Here is a 16,048-nt window from a genome sequence, read left to right as displayed (position 1 = left end):
AACTAAAAATAAATAAATTAAAGCAACCCTTTATGTACAACCACGTATTCATCTTTGGTCAAAACCTGCCTTTGGAGTTGCACGTGGGCTGTGTTAACACAGGTTTTAACGGAAATCTCCCAGTTTCAGGCAAGGACAATCAGGAGTGAGTCAGCCAAGAGAAGGACACACACACATCGGAGGGACCTTCACCCTGGCTCCCTCCAGATGTGCTCGACTGCAGTGCTATCATTCCCTGTGAGAAGAGTGGCCCAATCCACTTGCAGAACCTTCATCAGCTCCTCGTTTCGATGGCCAGTTACCCAATCAGCTAAATGGAGCGCTGGACATCATGTGCCCAGACCACCTTAGCCATAATTCAAAATTGGTACAAGAGCAATCTTTGGTTACGGTTAATTTGCTCATTTGTATTCAAATAAAACGGGGGGAAACCCATTAAAAGCATAAAATAAGGCAAAACTCATGATGCTAGATTTGGAACCCCAACAATTTGGAACAGGGGTCTCCAAATTTGGCAACCTTAAGCTTTGTGGACTTCAACTCCCAGCATAGCTGGCTGGAGACTTCTGGGAGTTGGAGTCCACAAGTCTTAAAGTTGCCAAGTTTGGGGACCCCTGATTTAGAACAATTATTGATGGCTTATGGGGTTTAAAAAGAAGCCCACAAAAATTAAAGAATAAACTCTACTGCTTAGAAGAAAAGATGGAGGAAACATGGCATTAGAGCTGAGGATGGAAACTACATGTATGGAAGCCACTGGTCAATCAGTGGCTCAGCATGTGTCTATGACCATCCAATACCCATGCAGGATATCCTGCAGCATCACCTGAATATACATGAGCACCCAACGGTCCTCAGCTCTTCTGCGGTGTTTCGAAACTGGGCGGAGGGAATTATAGCAAAGGTGTTTCTCTGAAGGAAACGAGAAGGTGCAGTTGCCAGTGGAGAAGGCAACAGTGAATCAGAGCATGCTACTATCCAGGAGGAGATCATCTCTGGATAGAATGGTTGGCATTCCCGACCTTGGATATGGAATTGGGGCTACTTCTAGATCTATTGCCTCCAGCCACAAAATATGCTCCATTTAGAGGCTTTCTGCTGCCTTCTAGCAAAGCTCCAGCATTGAAGAGAAGGAGACAGAGAAGAGAAAGACACAAAGAAATAGAGATTGCCATAACTGTGTGTGTGTATGTGTGTGTGTGTGTATGTGTAATTTGCACAGGAGTGCAAGAGCCTCTCCTACAGGTTAGGTCTAGTAGTGCATAGCGGAGCTCACTGCCCTTTGGGGATAAAGGGCTCCCCCTCTTCAGGATCTGGCCGAGGCCCTGGATCACTCAGGCATCTCATAATCCGTTGGTTGCTGGGACTGTCGCCTGTCCCAGGAGTAAAGACGTCGTCTGTGCCTGGAGAAGATGACTCCTTGACCTTCATTATCAGCCCCTCCTCATCTTCATCTTCCTCTGGGGAGGGGGGAAGGTGGTTCATGCCTTTCAGGGTCTCGTTCACCAAGTCAACCGACTCCGGCGACTGGGGGGACGCTGGGTCAATGGTTATGGTGGGGACGTTGTCAGAATCTGGCTTCGGGTCATAAGCGAGAGGGTCTACGGAAGAAGGCAAAGATAAGTGGAGTTGAAAGAAAAAGCCACTCAAGTAGCAGAATCAATTTTTTCTCTTCCAATCATCATCTTCATTTAACAACCGCATAAATGTCTTGCAGGGTAGAGTATGGGCGACTGAATGGAGCTAGCAAAGTGTTTTAATGGCCGGATGCTCTTCTCGTCGCCAATGCAGAGTTTTGTTCGGCAGATATATTCTCATTGCAGAGAGAGAAATATCTGCCTCTACCAGAGGTGGGTTCCTACCTATTCGGTCCGGTTCGGCTGAATAGGTAGTATCTCCGGCGGACACGTGACCATACCGGTTCTATGATCGGCGGTGGCATCTTGATTTTCTGTTCTGCACATGTGCAGAACAATCTTCATTTTTAAAAAATGTAATTTTCATTCATTTTTTTTAATGTCGTCCGTATGCACAGATCGTTTTAAAGGAAAATGCGCACGCATGTGGAGCATGGCTCTGGCGTGCATGCAAACTTTTTTTTTTACTACCAAACCGGTAGTAATGGTGGCTGGAACCCACTCCTGGCCTCTGCCTCCTGATAGTGAGGGGAGATCTCCACCTCTAGGCCACTGCATCACTCCCCAATTTTCTCTGCTCCAACTGATCAGGAAAATCATTTTCCCAATTATAATGTCATACTAACTACTGTGAGGCACAAGGAACCAGAACAATACAGTGAGCTGACAAGAAAGTTTCTTTACTACTGCTTGCTTATTTAGAAGAATCTCCCCAGTCTTAACTCCACTCTCTTGGGAACAACTACATATCAGAGATTTTTTGGGGGGAGGGAGGGGTGATATCTCCCCCATCACTTCCTCTCATGCAGGGACATCCAGCTCATCAGTCTCATAACACCCACACCCCCACTCTGCCCCCTAATCTCTCCACTTACCTGAACCAATGCGTGCCCTTGACATGGTTGGTGAATCTATTTTATGTGTTGGCACTGTCAGATAGTTGTTCATCTGGAATCAGAAACACACAGGCATGCGTTTAAAAAAACGCCCACTTTCGGGAGGTTCAGCCCAGTTCAGATTTCTGGAGCATCCTTTATCTACAATAGCATCAATTTAGAAGAGGCAAGAGCCCCAGACAGAGGGAGTAGTTTGAAATGTGTGTTTGTGTGTATATGTATCAGTGTATGTAAGAGTGTGTGTGTGTGTGTGTGTGTGTATTTCTGTGTGTTTTTGTGTTTCTCTGTGTATAAAAGGTAAAGGTTCCCCTCGCACATATGTGCATTTGTTCCCGACTCTAGGGGGTGGTGCTCATCTCCGTTTCAAAGCTGAAGAGCCAGCGCTGTCCGAAGATGTCTCCGTGGTCATTTGGGCGGCATGACTAAACACCGAAAGCGCACGGAACGCTGTTACCTTCCCACCAAAGGTGGTCTATATTTTTCTACTTGCATTTTTTCATGCTTTTGAATTGCTAGGTTGGCAGAAGCTGGGACAAGTAATGGGCGCTCACTCCATTATGCGGCACTAGGGATTCGAACTGCCGAACTGCCAACCTTTCTGATTGACAAGCTCAGCATCTTAGCCACTGAGCCACCGCATCCCAGTTCTGTGTGTATAAATGAGGTTATTATGAATGACGTGTTTTGATTATCACTTTTGGAAAATTTAGCTGATCAACAAAGATGGATCTTGAAGTAGTTGCCAGTCACTGAAGACCCTTTCTAGAGGATCTAGAACAGGGGTGTTAAGATCTGGCCTGTGGGGCCACCCTGGAAACAGAGCCCAAGGTGGCTCTGTTTTCACTGGCAGATGGTTGCAGCTGAAAATAGAGGACAGGAGCCCATTTTCGCTGGCACAGGCGTCCCCAACACATGTGACGTTGAGCTGGCCACACTCAGCCTGGCCTCCTGAGGTCAAACCTGATGTGACCCTCAATGAAATCAAGTGTGATACTCCTGGTCTAGAATCTCCCAAGATCCCTTCTCCCGCCCTTATCCCAGATTCTACCTTCCTGCCCCTTCACCTTATGTTCCAGCTGCCGAGCCTTCTGTCTTCTCAGCAACATCTGGTTCCAGGCTTCTTCATAAGGATCTGCTACCAAGGTGTGTCTATTATATGACCGCAACTGGAATGGAAAGCAGAAGAGGTTAGACTGAGAGGCAGATGCTCACTGCCTGTTTAAAAAGTATGACTTCTACAACAAATCTCTAGGAAAATCAACACAATTGACTCCAGGATGTAATTCAAAGAATTAAAAGGCGGGCAACGATGTTATAGAGCATTGCACACCAGAACAACTAGACACAAGGACAGTTTTTCCCCTGCATGCCATCACTCTGCTAAACAACTAATTCCCACAACACTGTCAAACTATTCACAAAGGCTGTATTACTATTATTCTTCTCATTCTTCCTACTGCCTATCTATCTCCTTTTCTACTTATAACTATAACCTTGTTGCTTGTATCTTTACAATTTACATTGTTTTATTTAGTTCCCTAGTATGAATTTGATTGCATATCTTATGATTCTTGATAAATGTATTTTTTTTTTATGTACACTGAGAGTTTAGGCACCGAAGACCAATTCCTTGTTTGTCCAATCACACTTGGCCAATAAAGAATTCTATATTCTACAAGCAGCCTTCCAAATGCTTGTAACACCCATCAAGGAATCCATAGCCACCAATAATGAAATGAATCCATTGACATTTGGCAGGCTGCTGGTTGCCTATTGCGTATGTTATTAACCATTGCTCGAAGCACATTCTGACAATCCTTTCTACCCTCTACCCCAAAGTCTATCTCATTATCTCTTTCTTAGCCCATGGACTGACAGGAGGTTAACAATGATCTCTCTTCATTACTGAACAACGTTTCTGCTTGCGTGGAAGATTTAAAGGGGGAATGAGAAAGCACAGGAAGAGAAGAATCTAATACAATTTTTTTTTTAAGTTGGCTGGGAAAAGGTCCTTGCCCTTACCCTCTGCCTGGTTTTTTGCAAGTTGGTGCGCAGGATCTTTCGAATCTCCTCCTCTTTGTCCTTGGACAGAGCTGGCAAAATGCGTTGGATCGGCAAAGTTTTTGGATTGATATTCCTGCAAAGTGAAAAGGAGTTGGTTGCTGCCTTGGGGAAGGGCAAATGGGAAAGGCTCTCTAAGTAGGAGCTCCAGATTCTTTGGATAGAACCAAACATGCAAAAAGACAGAATAATTAAGAATGAATCATTCCCCATTAGAGAATAGTTCTCACTTCGCATCCGCTTTTGGGATTATCATTAAGCACTTCGGTTGATAAGTGGAAAGCCGTGTGACCGCAACAGGCTTATGACCTCACTTCCCCTTCAGTGGTTAAGCAAAACATCATGTGACTATAACTTACTATTTTACTTCCCCCCTTCTCTCTATTAACTCTGCTTGTTGCAAGCAGGTTGTGAAGCAGGGGAATAGTTACCACACAACCTCTGGATGCCCAACAGTCATAAATGGAGGATTGGTCCCAAAGCTTTGTCTTATACCATTGTGACTTTGAATGGGTAGGGTAGGGTAGGGTAGGGTAGGGTAGGGTAGGGTAGAGTAGAGTAGAGTAGAGTAGAATAGAATAGAATAGAATAGAATAGAATAGAATAGAATAGAATAGAATAGAAGAAAAGAAAAGTGGAGTGGAGTGGAGTGGAGTGGAGTGGAATAGAATAGAATAGAATAGAATAGAATAGAATAGAATAACAGACTTGGAAGGGACTTTGGAGATCTTCTAGTCCAATCCCCTGCTCAGGCAGAAAACCCTATACCATTTCAGACAAATGGACCCACATCTTCTTAAAAACTTGCCGTGTTGGAGAATTCACAACCTCTGGAGGCAAGTTGTTCCACTGATTAATTGTTCTGTCAGAAAATTTCTTTTCAGTTCTAGGTTGCTTCTCTCCTTGACTAGTTTCCATCCATTGCATCTTGCCCTGCCCTCAACGGTTGCTAAACAAGCCAGTCAGAAGGCAAGGGCGATCTGAGTCAATCAGAATCCTCCTGCCGGGATTTCCCACTGCTACTTACTGCATCGAAACGGTGGAGACGGCCGAGGGGATCTTGCCCATTCCCCCACTTTCCACCAGCTCAATTGCTTGCTTCATCTCCATCTTATGATAGAAGGCGATCAACTGAGGCTCCTTGGATCTTTCCCCAGCAATCAGGCACTTCTTCACATATTTCTTGTTGAAGCGGTTTAGCCTTTAGAGAAACCATACAACAGAGGCATGATCAGGGAGAGGAGAAGAATGGAAGATAGCAATAGCACTTAGGCTTATATACAGCTGTCCAGCCCTCTCTAAGCGGTTTACAGAGTCAGCCTCTTGTCCCCAACAATCTGGGTCCTCATTTTACCCACCTCAGGAAAGCTGAGTCAATCTTGAGCCTGGTGAGACTCGAACTGCTGGCAGTGAGCAGAATCAGCCTGCAATATTGCATTCTAACCACTGCACCACCAGGGCCAAGGAAAGGAAGGGAGAAATAGCAATGGCACTTAGACTTATATACCACTTTACAGTGCTTCACAGCTCTCTCTAAGAGGTTTAAATAGTCAGCCTCTTGCCCCCAACAATCTGAGTCCTCATTTTATACACCTCGGAAGGATGGAAGGCTGAGTCAACCTTGAGCCTGGTGAGATCTGAACTGCCAAATTGCAGGCAGCCGGCAGTCAGCAGAAGTAGCCTGCAGTACTGCGTTCTAACCACTGCGTCACCGAGGCTCATCGTAAGTGGAGTATTGGTCCCAAAACTTTGTCTTACAAGATGTGATATACAAAGACAGCAATCAAATAGTTCTACAAGTAGTCCTTGACTTATGATCACAACTGAACACCAATTTTCTGTTGCTAAGCAAGACAGGGCTTAAGGGAATTTTGCCTCATTTTACGGCCCTTCTTGCTACAGATGGTAAGGGAATCACTGCCCTGGTTGTTAGTCACACGGTTGTGAATCGGGCTTCCCCACTGACTTTGCTTGTCAGAAGGTCGCAAAAAGTGACTCCGGGACACTGCAATTGTCAAAAACACATGCCAGTTGACAAGTGTCCGAATTTTGATCACATGACCACGGGGTTGCTGCAATGGTCTAAAGTGGGGGAAAAAACATCATTTTTTTCAGGATCATTGTAACTTCAAACTGTCATTAAATGAATGGTTGTAGGTCAAGGAGAAGTTGTACTCCAGGCTGCTGTATATATTTACTTGTGTTTACTTAGAAGCAAGAAAAAATAATAATGATAGGCCAGATGTCCCCCCCCCTTTTTTTAAACCACACAATTGTTTTACAGGATCAATTAAAAATGGTTTCTGTTGTTACTTAGAGTGACATCCCCCCCAAGTAGACATTTGGTTCAGTTGCTAAGTCATGTCTGGCCATAGCACACCAGGCCCACAAAACTAGATATTATTGTTATGAATTTTCAAAACAATGAACTAAGAACTGACTTGAGAAGCAAACATGTACAAACTGAGTACTGTATTTTTCAGAGCATAAGACGCACCAAAATATAAGGTGCACCAAGATTTTGAAGAGGAGAAATTTAAAAAAAAGTTTTTGCACTCTGCATGCCTCCCCAAAACAGCCCGTTTTTTGTGAAAACGGGCCTGTTTTTTGTCAAAAAAATGGCATGCATAGCTTTTAGGAGGCTTATAGAGTACTTCTGGGAGCTGGGAGGGGGGCAAAAACAAGCAAAAACAGGACCATTTTCCGCTCATTTTTGCCCTCCCCAGTGCACAAGAGCACTCTGGAAGCCTCCTAAAGGTTATTCATGGCCATTTTTGCAAAGGGGATGGGGTTTCAGGAGGACACAAATGCTGTATTCAGTGTATAAGATGCACTCAGATTTTCACCCTCTTTTTGGGGGAGGAGGAGGAATGGTGCATCTTATACTCTGAAAAATACGGTAAGTATTTCAACAACTATTTACTTTATTTGTTTCTTCTGCTCTGGTGACACTTACTTGTCCTTCCAATGGTGATGTCCGTAGTGGCCGCATATATCCTCAATCCCCGTCAAGAGATGATCCAGAAACTATTTCAAAAAGAAGGAAGGTGAATTTATTGCTCATTTATTTAAAATTGCCTTCTCTCCAGAAGAACGTCAATTGCAGGTGTGAAAAGCACTGTGAATCCCATGAATTATGAGGAAAAGCCAGTAAATTCTCGACCATGTAAAGCTTGATGACTCCCTGCAGAAAACCACATAGTTGAAGGATGGGATCAGAGGTGGTATTCGGCCAGTCCTGACTGATTCTAGTGAACCAGTAGCAGAAAATTTGAGTAATTCTGAGAACCGGAAAATACCACCTCTGACTGGCCCCACCCTCATCTATTCTCTGCCTCCCGAATCCCAGCTGATCGGAGTGAGCTTAAATGGACTCCGGAGGATGGTAGAGGACAGGAAGGCCTGGAGGAATGTCGTCCATGGGTTTGGACATGACTTCACAACTAACAACAACAATCCAGTAAGACTACTATCTTGAGGGCACCAGGTTGGGGAAGGCTGAATTAAGAACACAAGACATTTCATTTAAGTTGCACTGCCAAGATTCTGCCATAGGTGGCAGCAGAGTCCTTGCTTTCTTATTAAATCAGCAGGTACTATAGTCCTCCACTTCAGATTGATCATTTTACAATGATTCAAAGATATGACAGCCTCAGAAAAACTGACTTACGACCAGTCCTTGAAGTCACAACTATCAGGCAACCCCCGTGGTTACATGATTGCAATTCATGCAACCAGCATCGAGCTCGCATTTACTATTGCAGTCCCTTGCATTTAAGTAATTTAGATCTGGCAAACAGTCGATTGGGGAAGCTGGATTTGCTTAACAACCGTGTGATTCACTTAAAGACTGTGCTGATTTGCTTAATGACCATGGTAAAAAAAGCTGCCAGGGTTCCAAATAGCATCCAAAAGTAAATCAAAGTTCAAGGCAAAGTATTGCTCAATGTTCCAATTTATTAAGAGAGCCATGCTGGCACATCTGGGAAACCCTGAATCTGAAACCCTGAATCTGAAAGCGGTTTTCCCCACCTAGTTGAAAGTTCAAGATCTTGCCCCCACACCGACAAGTCCATCACATGGTCCAATCTCCCACTGCCATGCTGGCTGTTCCACCCATCCAGTTCTGATCAGGTGCAGAGGTGCAGAGACAAAGGATGACCTTGGCTTTCTAGAAGGAATTTTGTTTTGGCTACATAGCATCTAACTCTGTACAATCCCCTCTCCCATTTTCCCACAATAGAAAATGCATAGTAGAATAATAGAAAGTGTGGCAAGCCAAAGATCCAACAGGAATATGGCTACAGGCCTGACAAAAGAATTGTACAATTCCAACTAATTTTTTTTTAAAAAATATTCAAATGTTGAATATTATGAAAGACAATGTAGAAAACATTACCCTCCATTTTAAAAAAATATTTAAAAATACATTTTAAAGTTGTGTGAAGAATATCCACACAGCCGGTTACAGTTGCACTCACTCACACACATCACAGAGATGCTTTACAGCAGCTGGAAGAGAACCATCACCTGAGTGTGAATTTCCTCATTAATGGACCTCTTGGTCTCCTGCTTTTTTTTCACCGCCAGAAGATCCACCAGAGGGCGGATGGTCATGCCCTGCAGATAGACAAGCCAGGTTAAATTCCACCAGCCATACCCAAGGTCGGTTCATTTTTCATTTCCCTTCACAAACGATCTTCCCAAACACTTTCCTAGCCCCACCTCTCTAGCAGTGGCCGAGCTTTAACAGGTTAACAGAGTTGGAAGGGACCTTATAGGTCATCTAGTCTAACCCCGCTCAAGCAGGAGACCCTACACCATTTCTGTGGTCTCAAAATCATCAAAGGTAAATTCACTTCCTGGTCATTTCTGATCTTTCATATATTTAATCCGTATTGCATTTTACGAGTACCTCTAAAGAACTATACAAATAAATATACAAAGCATGAATGCTGTAATTAATACAGTAAATCCCAGAAACATTCTTTATCAGGGGCACAGCTAGGTGACTCTACCCAACTGACATTAGCTGATGTTGGATGAGACCCGCCTAGTACTTGGAAAGGAGCCCATCAGGAAATCCCAGGCCCATCGACTAGACTCAAAAGTTGAAGCAATATCCCAGAAGAGGGCAGTGGCAAGCCAATGCTGTACTATTGCTAGGAAAGTCACACAAGCATGTTCTTGGGAGTCTCGGGAGTCAAGCGGAACGCAAAGGAACGTTGACTCCATATATTTATGCCACCGTAGGTCAGAGTTGGCAAACCTTTTCAGCAATGAGTGCCAAAAAGGCTGTATGGAAATGTCACGCGTGCATGCGCTCATCAGGACCACGCTCCGGAAAAGCCGAACTTCCAGGTAATAGCACACATGCACACCCGATGATCAGCTGGCAGGTGGGCATGCAAAGGCCAGTTTTCAGCACTGCCACATGAGCGAAGAGATCGCGCTCTGGAAAAGCCGAACTTCCGAGTTCTGGCACGAATGCGTACACAACGATCAGGTGGCCAGCGTGCATGCAAAGGCCAGTTTTCAGCACTGCCACATGAGTGAAGAGATCACGCTCTGGAAAAGCCAAACCTCTGAGCTCTACCGCGCATGCGTGCACAACGATCAGGTGGCCGGCGTGCATGCAAAGGCCAGTTTTCTGCACTGCTGCGCACACAAAAGGATCACACTCCAGAAAAGCTGAACTTTGGGGTTCCTGTGCACATGCGCACCCAATAATCAGCTGGCCGGCATGCATGTGCTCACCAGTTTTTGGCACTTCCGTGCGTACGAGGGACAGCTGATCATCACGTACGCATATGTATGCCAGGAACCCAGAAGACAAACAGGGAAGGCTGCGCCTGCTAGGTGACATGGCTTTGCGTGCCACTTTGGGCATGTGTGCCATAGGTTTGCCATCACGGCTGTAGGAGAACAGGCATGTTTGTCTTTAGTAGCCCCAAATTCAAAGGACCCCAGTGGTACATTTTCAAACCTGCACAAAGACTGTGAAGAAGATGACTGTGATGATCGCTGTGAGGAACATATTCCGCATGGGGAAATGTTCATGATCCAGCAGGTAGCCGAGAGAGAAGGCGATGGCCCCTCGCAGGCCACCGTAGGCAATGATGAACTGATCCTTCGGGCTCAACTTCACAATGCGAAATTTGTTGATGAACCACGTCAACACCAGCACACCTGAACAAAGATCGAAAAAGACAGAGAGGCACAGATGAGCTAATGGCACAGTTGACCCATACAGAGCTCTTGGTTTTCCGTTTTTCAGGGTTGCAAATCACACGGTTCACACAGCGTCGTTACACCGATCGGGTAGAAGGTTAGTGCCACACACACACACACACATTGCATGCAAAACCAAACATTGGTTTGTTTATTAAATTTATTTGCCACCTATTTTGCCAAGGGGTACTCTCATACTCTAAAAGCAATAGCACTTAGACCCATGATGGCAAACCATTGGCACGCATGCCCAAAGTGGCACGCGGAGCCATGTCGTGTGGCACACATGGCATTCTCCATTCCTCTTCTGGGTTTCTGGCATGCACACACACATGAAGTCAGCTGGCCTTCATGTGTGCAGCAGTGCTGGAAACGGGAAGATCTGGTCTTCCATTTTCCAGGGTCAGCATGTCTGCCGGCCAACTGATATCTCACATGCACATGTGTGCCAGTAACTGGAAGAGTAGCTGGCTGGTGCGCATGTGCATGGAGGAAACTGGAAGTTCATGTTCCGGTGCATACATGCCCCCTGGGCAGCTCCTCTTCTGGATTGCGTCCCAGACAAGCGGCACGCACGTTCCCTTTTTGGCACTCGCGGCCGAAAAGGTTCACTGACTTAGACTTATATACCGCTTCACAGTGCTTTGTAGCCCCCTCTAAGCAGTTTACAGAGTCAGCCTCTTGCTCCCACCAATCTGGATCCTCATTTCACCCACCTCGGAAGGCTGGAAAGCTGAGTCAACCTTGAGCCTGGTGAGATTTGAATTGCCAAATTGCAGGCAGCCGACAGGCAGCAGACGTAGCCTGCAATACTGCACTCTCACCACTGTGCCACCACGGCTCATATAGTATGTTATACAAACCCAGCCAGTTTCCTAAGCATCTCTCTGGGGCACAGGAACATCCCCGCTGCACACAGTGCCCCCCTACATCCTAACAGGAGCAATGGCCCAGAAATTTAGGTGATACCAACATGTTCTCGCTCTGTCGATTTGATGCCTAGAGACTTCCTGTAAAAGTTGGTAGGGGAGTTTGCCAGTGGCACTTATTTATTTCTTTAATTTATTATGTGAATCAATGCACACAATGACTAACAACATCAAAATGTCACAGTGTAAAAACCCAGCAACCTCCATCCATCCCAGCAGCGATGATCACACACTCATGCCAGCCACCCAATGGGCTCTGTATCAACCTGGGGATCTTTTGTCAGAGGTTTTGTCGACCATGGACTAAAACTACATCTTCCAGAAAAGTAACAAGGGGGGGGGACTTATCTTTGAGGCAATGATATTCCCCAGGGAGGGGGCCACCATGGAGAAAGCCCTTTACCTTGGATCCCACAAGGTGTGCCGTCCTAATGAATAGCAAAGGTAAAGATTCCCCTCGCACAAATGTGCTAATTGTTCCTGACTCTAGGGGGTGGTTTCTCATCTCTGTTTCAAAGCCAAAGAGCCAGCGCTGTCCGAAGACGACTCCATGGTCATGTGGCCGGCATGACTAAATGCCGAAGGCACCTGGAACGCTGTTACCTTCCCACCTTCATACTTTTCTACTTGCATTTTCTACATGCTTTCCAACTGCTAGGTTGGCAGAAGCTGGGACAAGTAACGGGAGTTTACTCTGTTATGCTAGGGATTCGACCCACCAAACTGCTGACCTTTCTGATCGACAAGCTCAGAGTCTTAGCCACTGAGACACCCCGTCCCCCCTGTCCTAATACCTACAATAGACCTCGTCTTCACACTCTGGTGGGCGGGGTAGATGCTTAACATAGGAGAGGTGGGTCTTCAAACAGCCTGGACCCCAAGCCATGTAGGGCTTTAAAGGAGATAACCAGTAACTTTCATTCATCACCCCTGCCCTGTTTCCCACTTGAGCAACATGTCCAGACCTAAAACCCTGGCAATCAAGCAGAAAATCAGGGTGCAAATGATGAAGGCCCAGTTCCACTGGTGCTGCCCGGCCACGGTGGAGACACCAAGAAAGATGAAGATAAGGGTCTCGCTGACGCTGCTCCACATCTTCAGGAAATATTTGATGGTTGTATGGGACTTGTGGGAGATATTGGCCTCCACATATGGGCGCATCACCACCCCTGCGGCGATCAGCCTGCAAAAAAGAGAGAAATGGGTCTGTGGGAAGAGCAAAGAGGCCACCAACCTCCCTCATCTTGCTGAGAAGGTATTCCATTCCATCGGATGATCACGCTCGGAAGGAAAAGATGGAGAGAGGAATGCTTGTAGGAGCTATCTAAGGTAAAGGTAAAGGTTCCTCTCACACATATGTGCCAGTCATTCCTGACTCTAGGGGGCGGTGCTCTTCTCCATTTCAAAGCCGAAGAGCCAGAGCTGTCCGAAGACATCTCTGTGGTCATGTGGCCGGCATGACTAAACACTAAAGTCACATGGAACACTGTTACTTCCCACCAATGTGGTCCCTATTTTTCTACTTGCATTTTTACGTGCTTTCGAACTGCTACATTGACAGAAGCTGGGACAAGTAGCGGGAGCTCACTCCATTACTCGGCGCTAGGGATTCGAACCACCAAACTGCCAACCTTTCTGATTGACAAACTCAGTGTCTTAGCCACTGAGCCCTTATTTATATCACTCAAAAATGAGCCTTAATATAAAATCTTCTGTTAAGCGTTCGTTTGGTTGTCCCTGGCAATCGGAAACTGCCTATGTATGAGTAAGTGGGAGACATCTTTCCTCTTTAACCCCTACGCAAGACTAAAATATGCTGTTAGAGGAAGTGGCTTTCCCATGGCTTCACACCCAGCCTAGGCTCCCATATGTTCTTTTAGCTTAGAGCTTAAACAGTGACTTTTAATCTTTTCAAACAATTTAACGTATTTTTCACATGTTCCCTACCTACGGATATACTCTTTCTGGGCCATGTTTAAATTATGTGTTTATTCATTTTGTATTGTAGTCCTTTGTCTTTTTGCTCATTATCTTTTCTTTCAAATAGCTTATAACAAAAATACAATAACAGAGAGGGAGGGAGGGAGGGAGGGAGGGAGGGAGACAGACTCAGGGGTTGTAGTAAAAACTGTAGTTCAGTAATGGGGATGTGAGAGAGAGAGGAAGGAAGGAAGGAAGGAAGGAAGGAAAAAAGGAAGGAAGGAAGGAAGGAAGGAAGGAAGGAAGGAAGGAAGGAAGGAAGGAAGGAAGGAAGGAAGGAAGGAAGGAAGACTCAGGGGTTGTGAAACTGTAGTTCAGTAATAAGGATGTGTGTGAGAGAGAGACACACACACACAAATCTTCCAATTCACCCCTGCCAGTTGTGGGGGGGGGGAGGAGGGGGCAGGAAGAGGTGAACTAGAAACCTGTTGCCCCCCAGCCATTTCTCTCCATTTCTTTACCTAGCTAATCAGGATAAGTCAAGATTATAGCTCAGCAGTTGATCTACAATGACTCATCCACATTCCTAAGGGAAGCGCATCAGTAAGACGGGGCCAAGAACCGCTGAATCCGAAAGGTTGCATGAATCCCCCACTGCGCTCTTCCCCCCTCCACTCCCCCCTCCCCGGCCACTTCTTTTATGGCCCTGACTGAGTTGGAGCTCTTGTCTCTGCTGGTTTTATAGCGAGGGAGGTTTTCCAGTCGATTCTGCTGACAGTATTGGCGTCGTCAGCCAGGGAGCCGGAGGATGAGTCACCCCGCAAGCTTGGCAGAAAGCTTCTGTTCTGTAAGGCTCCAAGAGAATTGGGGGACAAAATGGAGGACAGGCAAAATGCTTCGTTGGAGCCCCGAGAGCAACTAAAAGCAAAGTCTTCCTTCCGGCAGTTAGGCCAGAGAAGAAAAAATTCAGTTACGATGGCACTGAAAAAAGGGACTTATTAAAGAGCTGCTGATTCAGTTCTACAGAGGAATTATTGACTCTGTCATCTGCACCTCCATAACTGCCTGGTTTGGTTCTGCAACTCAACAAGACAGACACAGACTTCAGAGGATAATTAGAACTGCAGAAAAAACAATGGCTACCAACCTGCCTTCCACTGAGGACCTATACACTGCACGAGTCAAAAAGAGGGTTGTAAAAATATTTACAAACCCCACACATCCTGGACAAAAATTGTTTCAACTCCTACCCTCAAAACAACGCTATAGAGCACTGCACACCAGAACAACTAGACGCAAGGACAGTTTTTCCCCCAAATCCCATCACTCTGCTTAACAACTAATTCCCACCACACTATTAAATCCTTTACTAAGGCTGTATTACTATTATTCTTCTCTTCCTTCCTAGTATCTATCTCTTCCCACTTATGACTATAACCATGTTGCTTGTATCTTTCAATTTATATTGTTTTATTTGTTTCCTAGTATGATTTGATAGCTTATTAGTAACCTTGACTATCACTAAGTGTTGTATCTTTTTATTCCTGATGAATGTATTTTATTCTCCTTATGTACACTGAGAGCATCTGCACCAAAGACAAATTCCTTGTGTGTCCAATCACACTTGGCCAATATAGAATTCCTATTCTATTCTGTTCTATTCTATTCTATTCTTCTTTATGTGCACTGAGAGCATATGCACCAAAGATAAATTCCTTGTGTGTCCAATCACACTTGGCCAATAAAGAATTCCTATTCTATTCTATGACCAGACATCTCACTTATGACCATCACAGTATCCCCATGATCAAAATCCTGATACTTGGCAACTAGTACATATTTACAACGGTTGTAGCGTCCCACTTACAACTCTGCCAGCCGCCTTTAAACATGCGAAGTCAATTGAAGAAGTCAGATTTATTTAATAACTGCCTTGCTTACCAACAGAAATTCTGGCTTCAACTGCAGTCATAAGTTGGGGACTATCTATATACACTAACACTGGACAAAATTCCACTGTGCTCAGTTACTTCACCTCTGGAGTTCAGAGGAGAAATATGAGTTGATATATCTATGCATTTTAGAAGCCACGGTTAAGTTCAGCGACTTACAAGGCTCCAAAATTGGCAACTTTAAGACTTGTGGCTGGCTGGAGAATTCTGGGAGTTGAAATCCACAAGTCTTAAAGTTGCCAAGTTTGGAGAACCCAACTCTAAAGGTTACGATCTAAAGTCAACCTCAACTCCTAGAAACTTCATGGACATAGCAACAAGGCAAAAATGGTCTATTAACAGAGTAGAAGCACATGGATTGGAGGACTGGAAAGAACATGAATAGATGCACTTGAAATGTTTAAGTGATGTGATTGTGATTG

General features: G+C 45.2%; 1 protein-coding gene across 1 annotated transcript in view; it reads right to left on the bottom strand.

Moving 5' to 3' along the window:
• Positions 1–1,206: 1,206 nt before the first annotated feature.
• SLC9A1 (solute carrier family 9 member A1) overlaps positions 1,207–16,048 on the bottom strand; it is an 83,576-nt gene continuing 68,734 nt past the window's right edge. Inside the window, exons 4-12 of the mRNA XM_032228091.1 lie at positions 12,720–12,937; positions 10,581–10,783; positions 9,125–9,214; positions 7,551–7,621; positions 5,622–5,795; positions 4,556–4,670; positions 3,598–3,699; positions 2,513–2,585; positions 1,207–1,601 (exon numbers count right to left, since the gene is read on the bottom strand). Coding sequence (XP_032083982.1) covers positions 1,273–1,601; positions 2,513–2,585; positions 3,598–3,699; positions 4,556–4,670; positions 5,622–5,795; positions 7,551–7,621; positions 9,125–9,214; positions 10,581–10,783; positions 12,720–12,937 — 1,375 coding nt within the window. The 3' untranslated portion in view covers positions 1,207–1,272. The remainder of the gene's footprint in view (positions 1,602–2,512; positions 2,586–3,597; positions 3,700–4,555; positions 4,671–5,621; positions 5,796–7,550; positions 7,622–9,124; positions 9,215–10,580; positions 10,784–12,719; positions 12,938–16,048) is intronic.

Source organism: Thamnophis elegans, chromosome 12 (genome assembly GCF_009769535.1).
Source record: "Thamnophis elegans isolate rThaEle1 chromosome 12, rThaEle1.pri, whole genome shotgun sequence".
NCBI classification, from domain to species: domain Eukaryota; kingdom Metazoa; phylum Chordata; class Lepidosauria; order Squamata; family Colubridae; genus Thamnophis; species Thamnophis elegans.
Note: the sequence above shows the minus strand (reverse complement) of the source record. Positions and strands in the feature narration are given on the sequence as shown.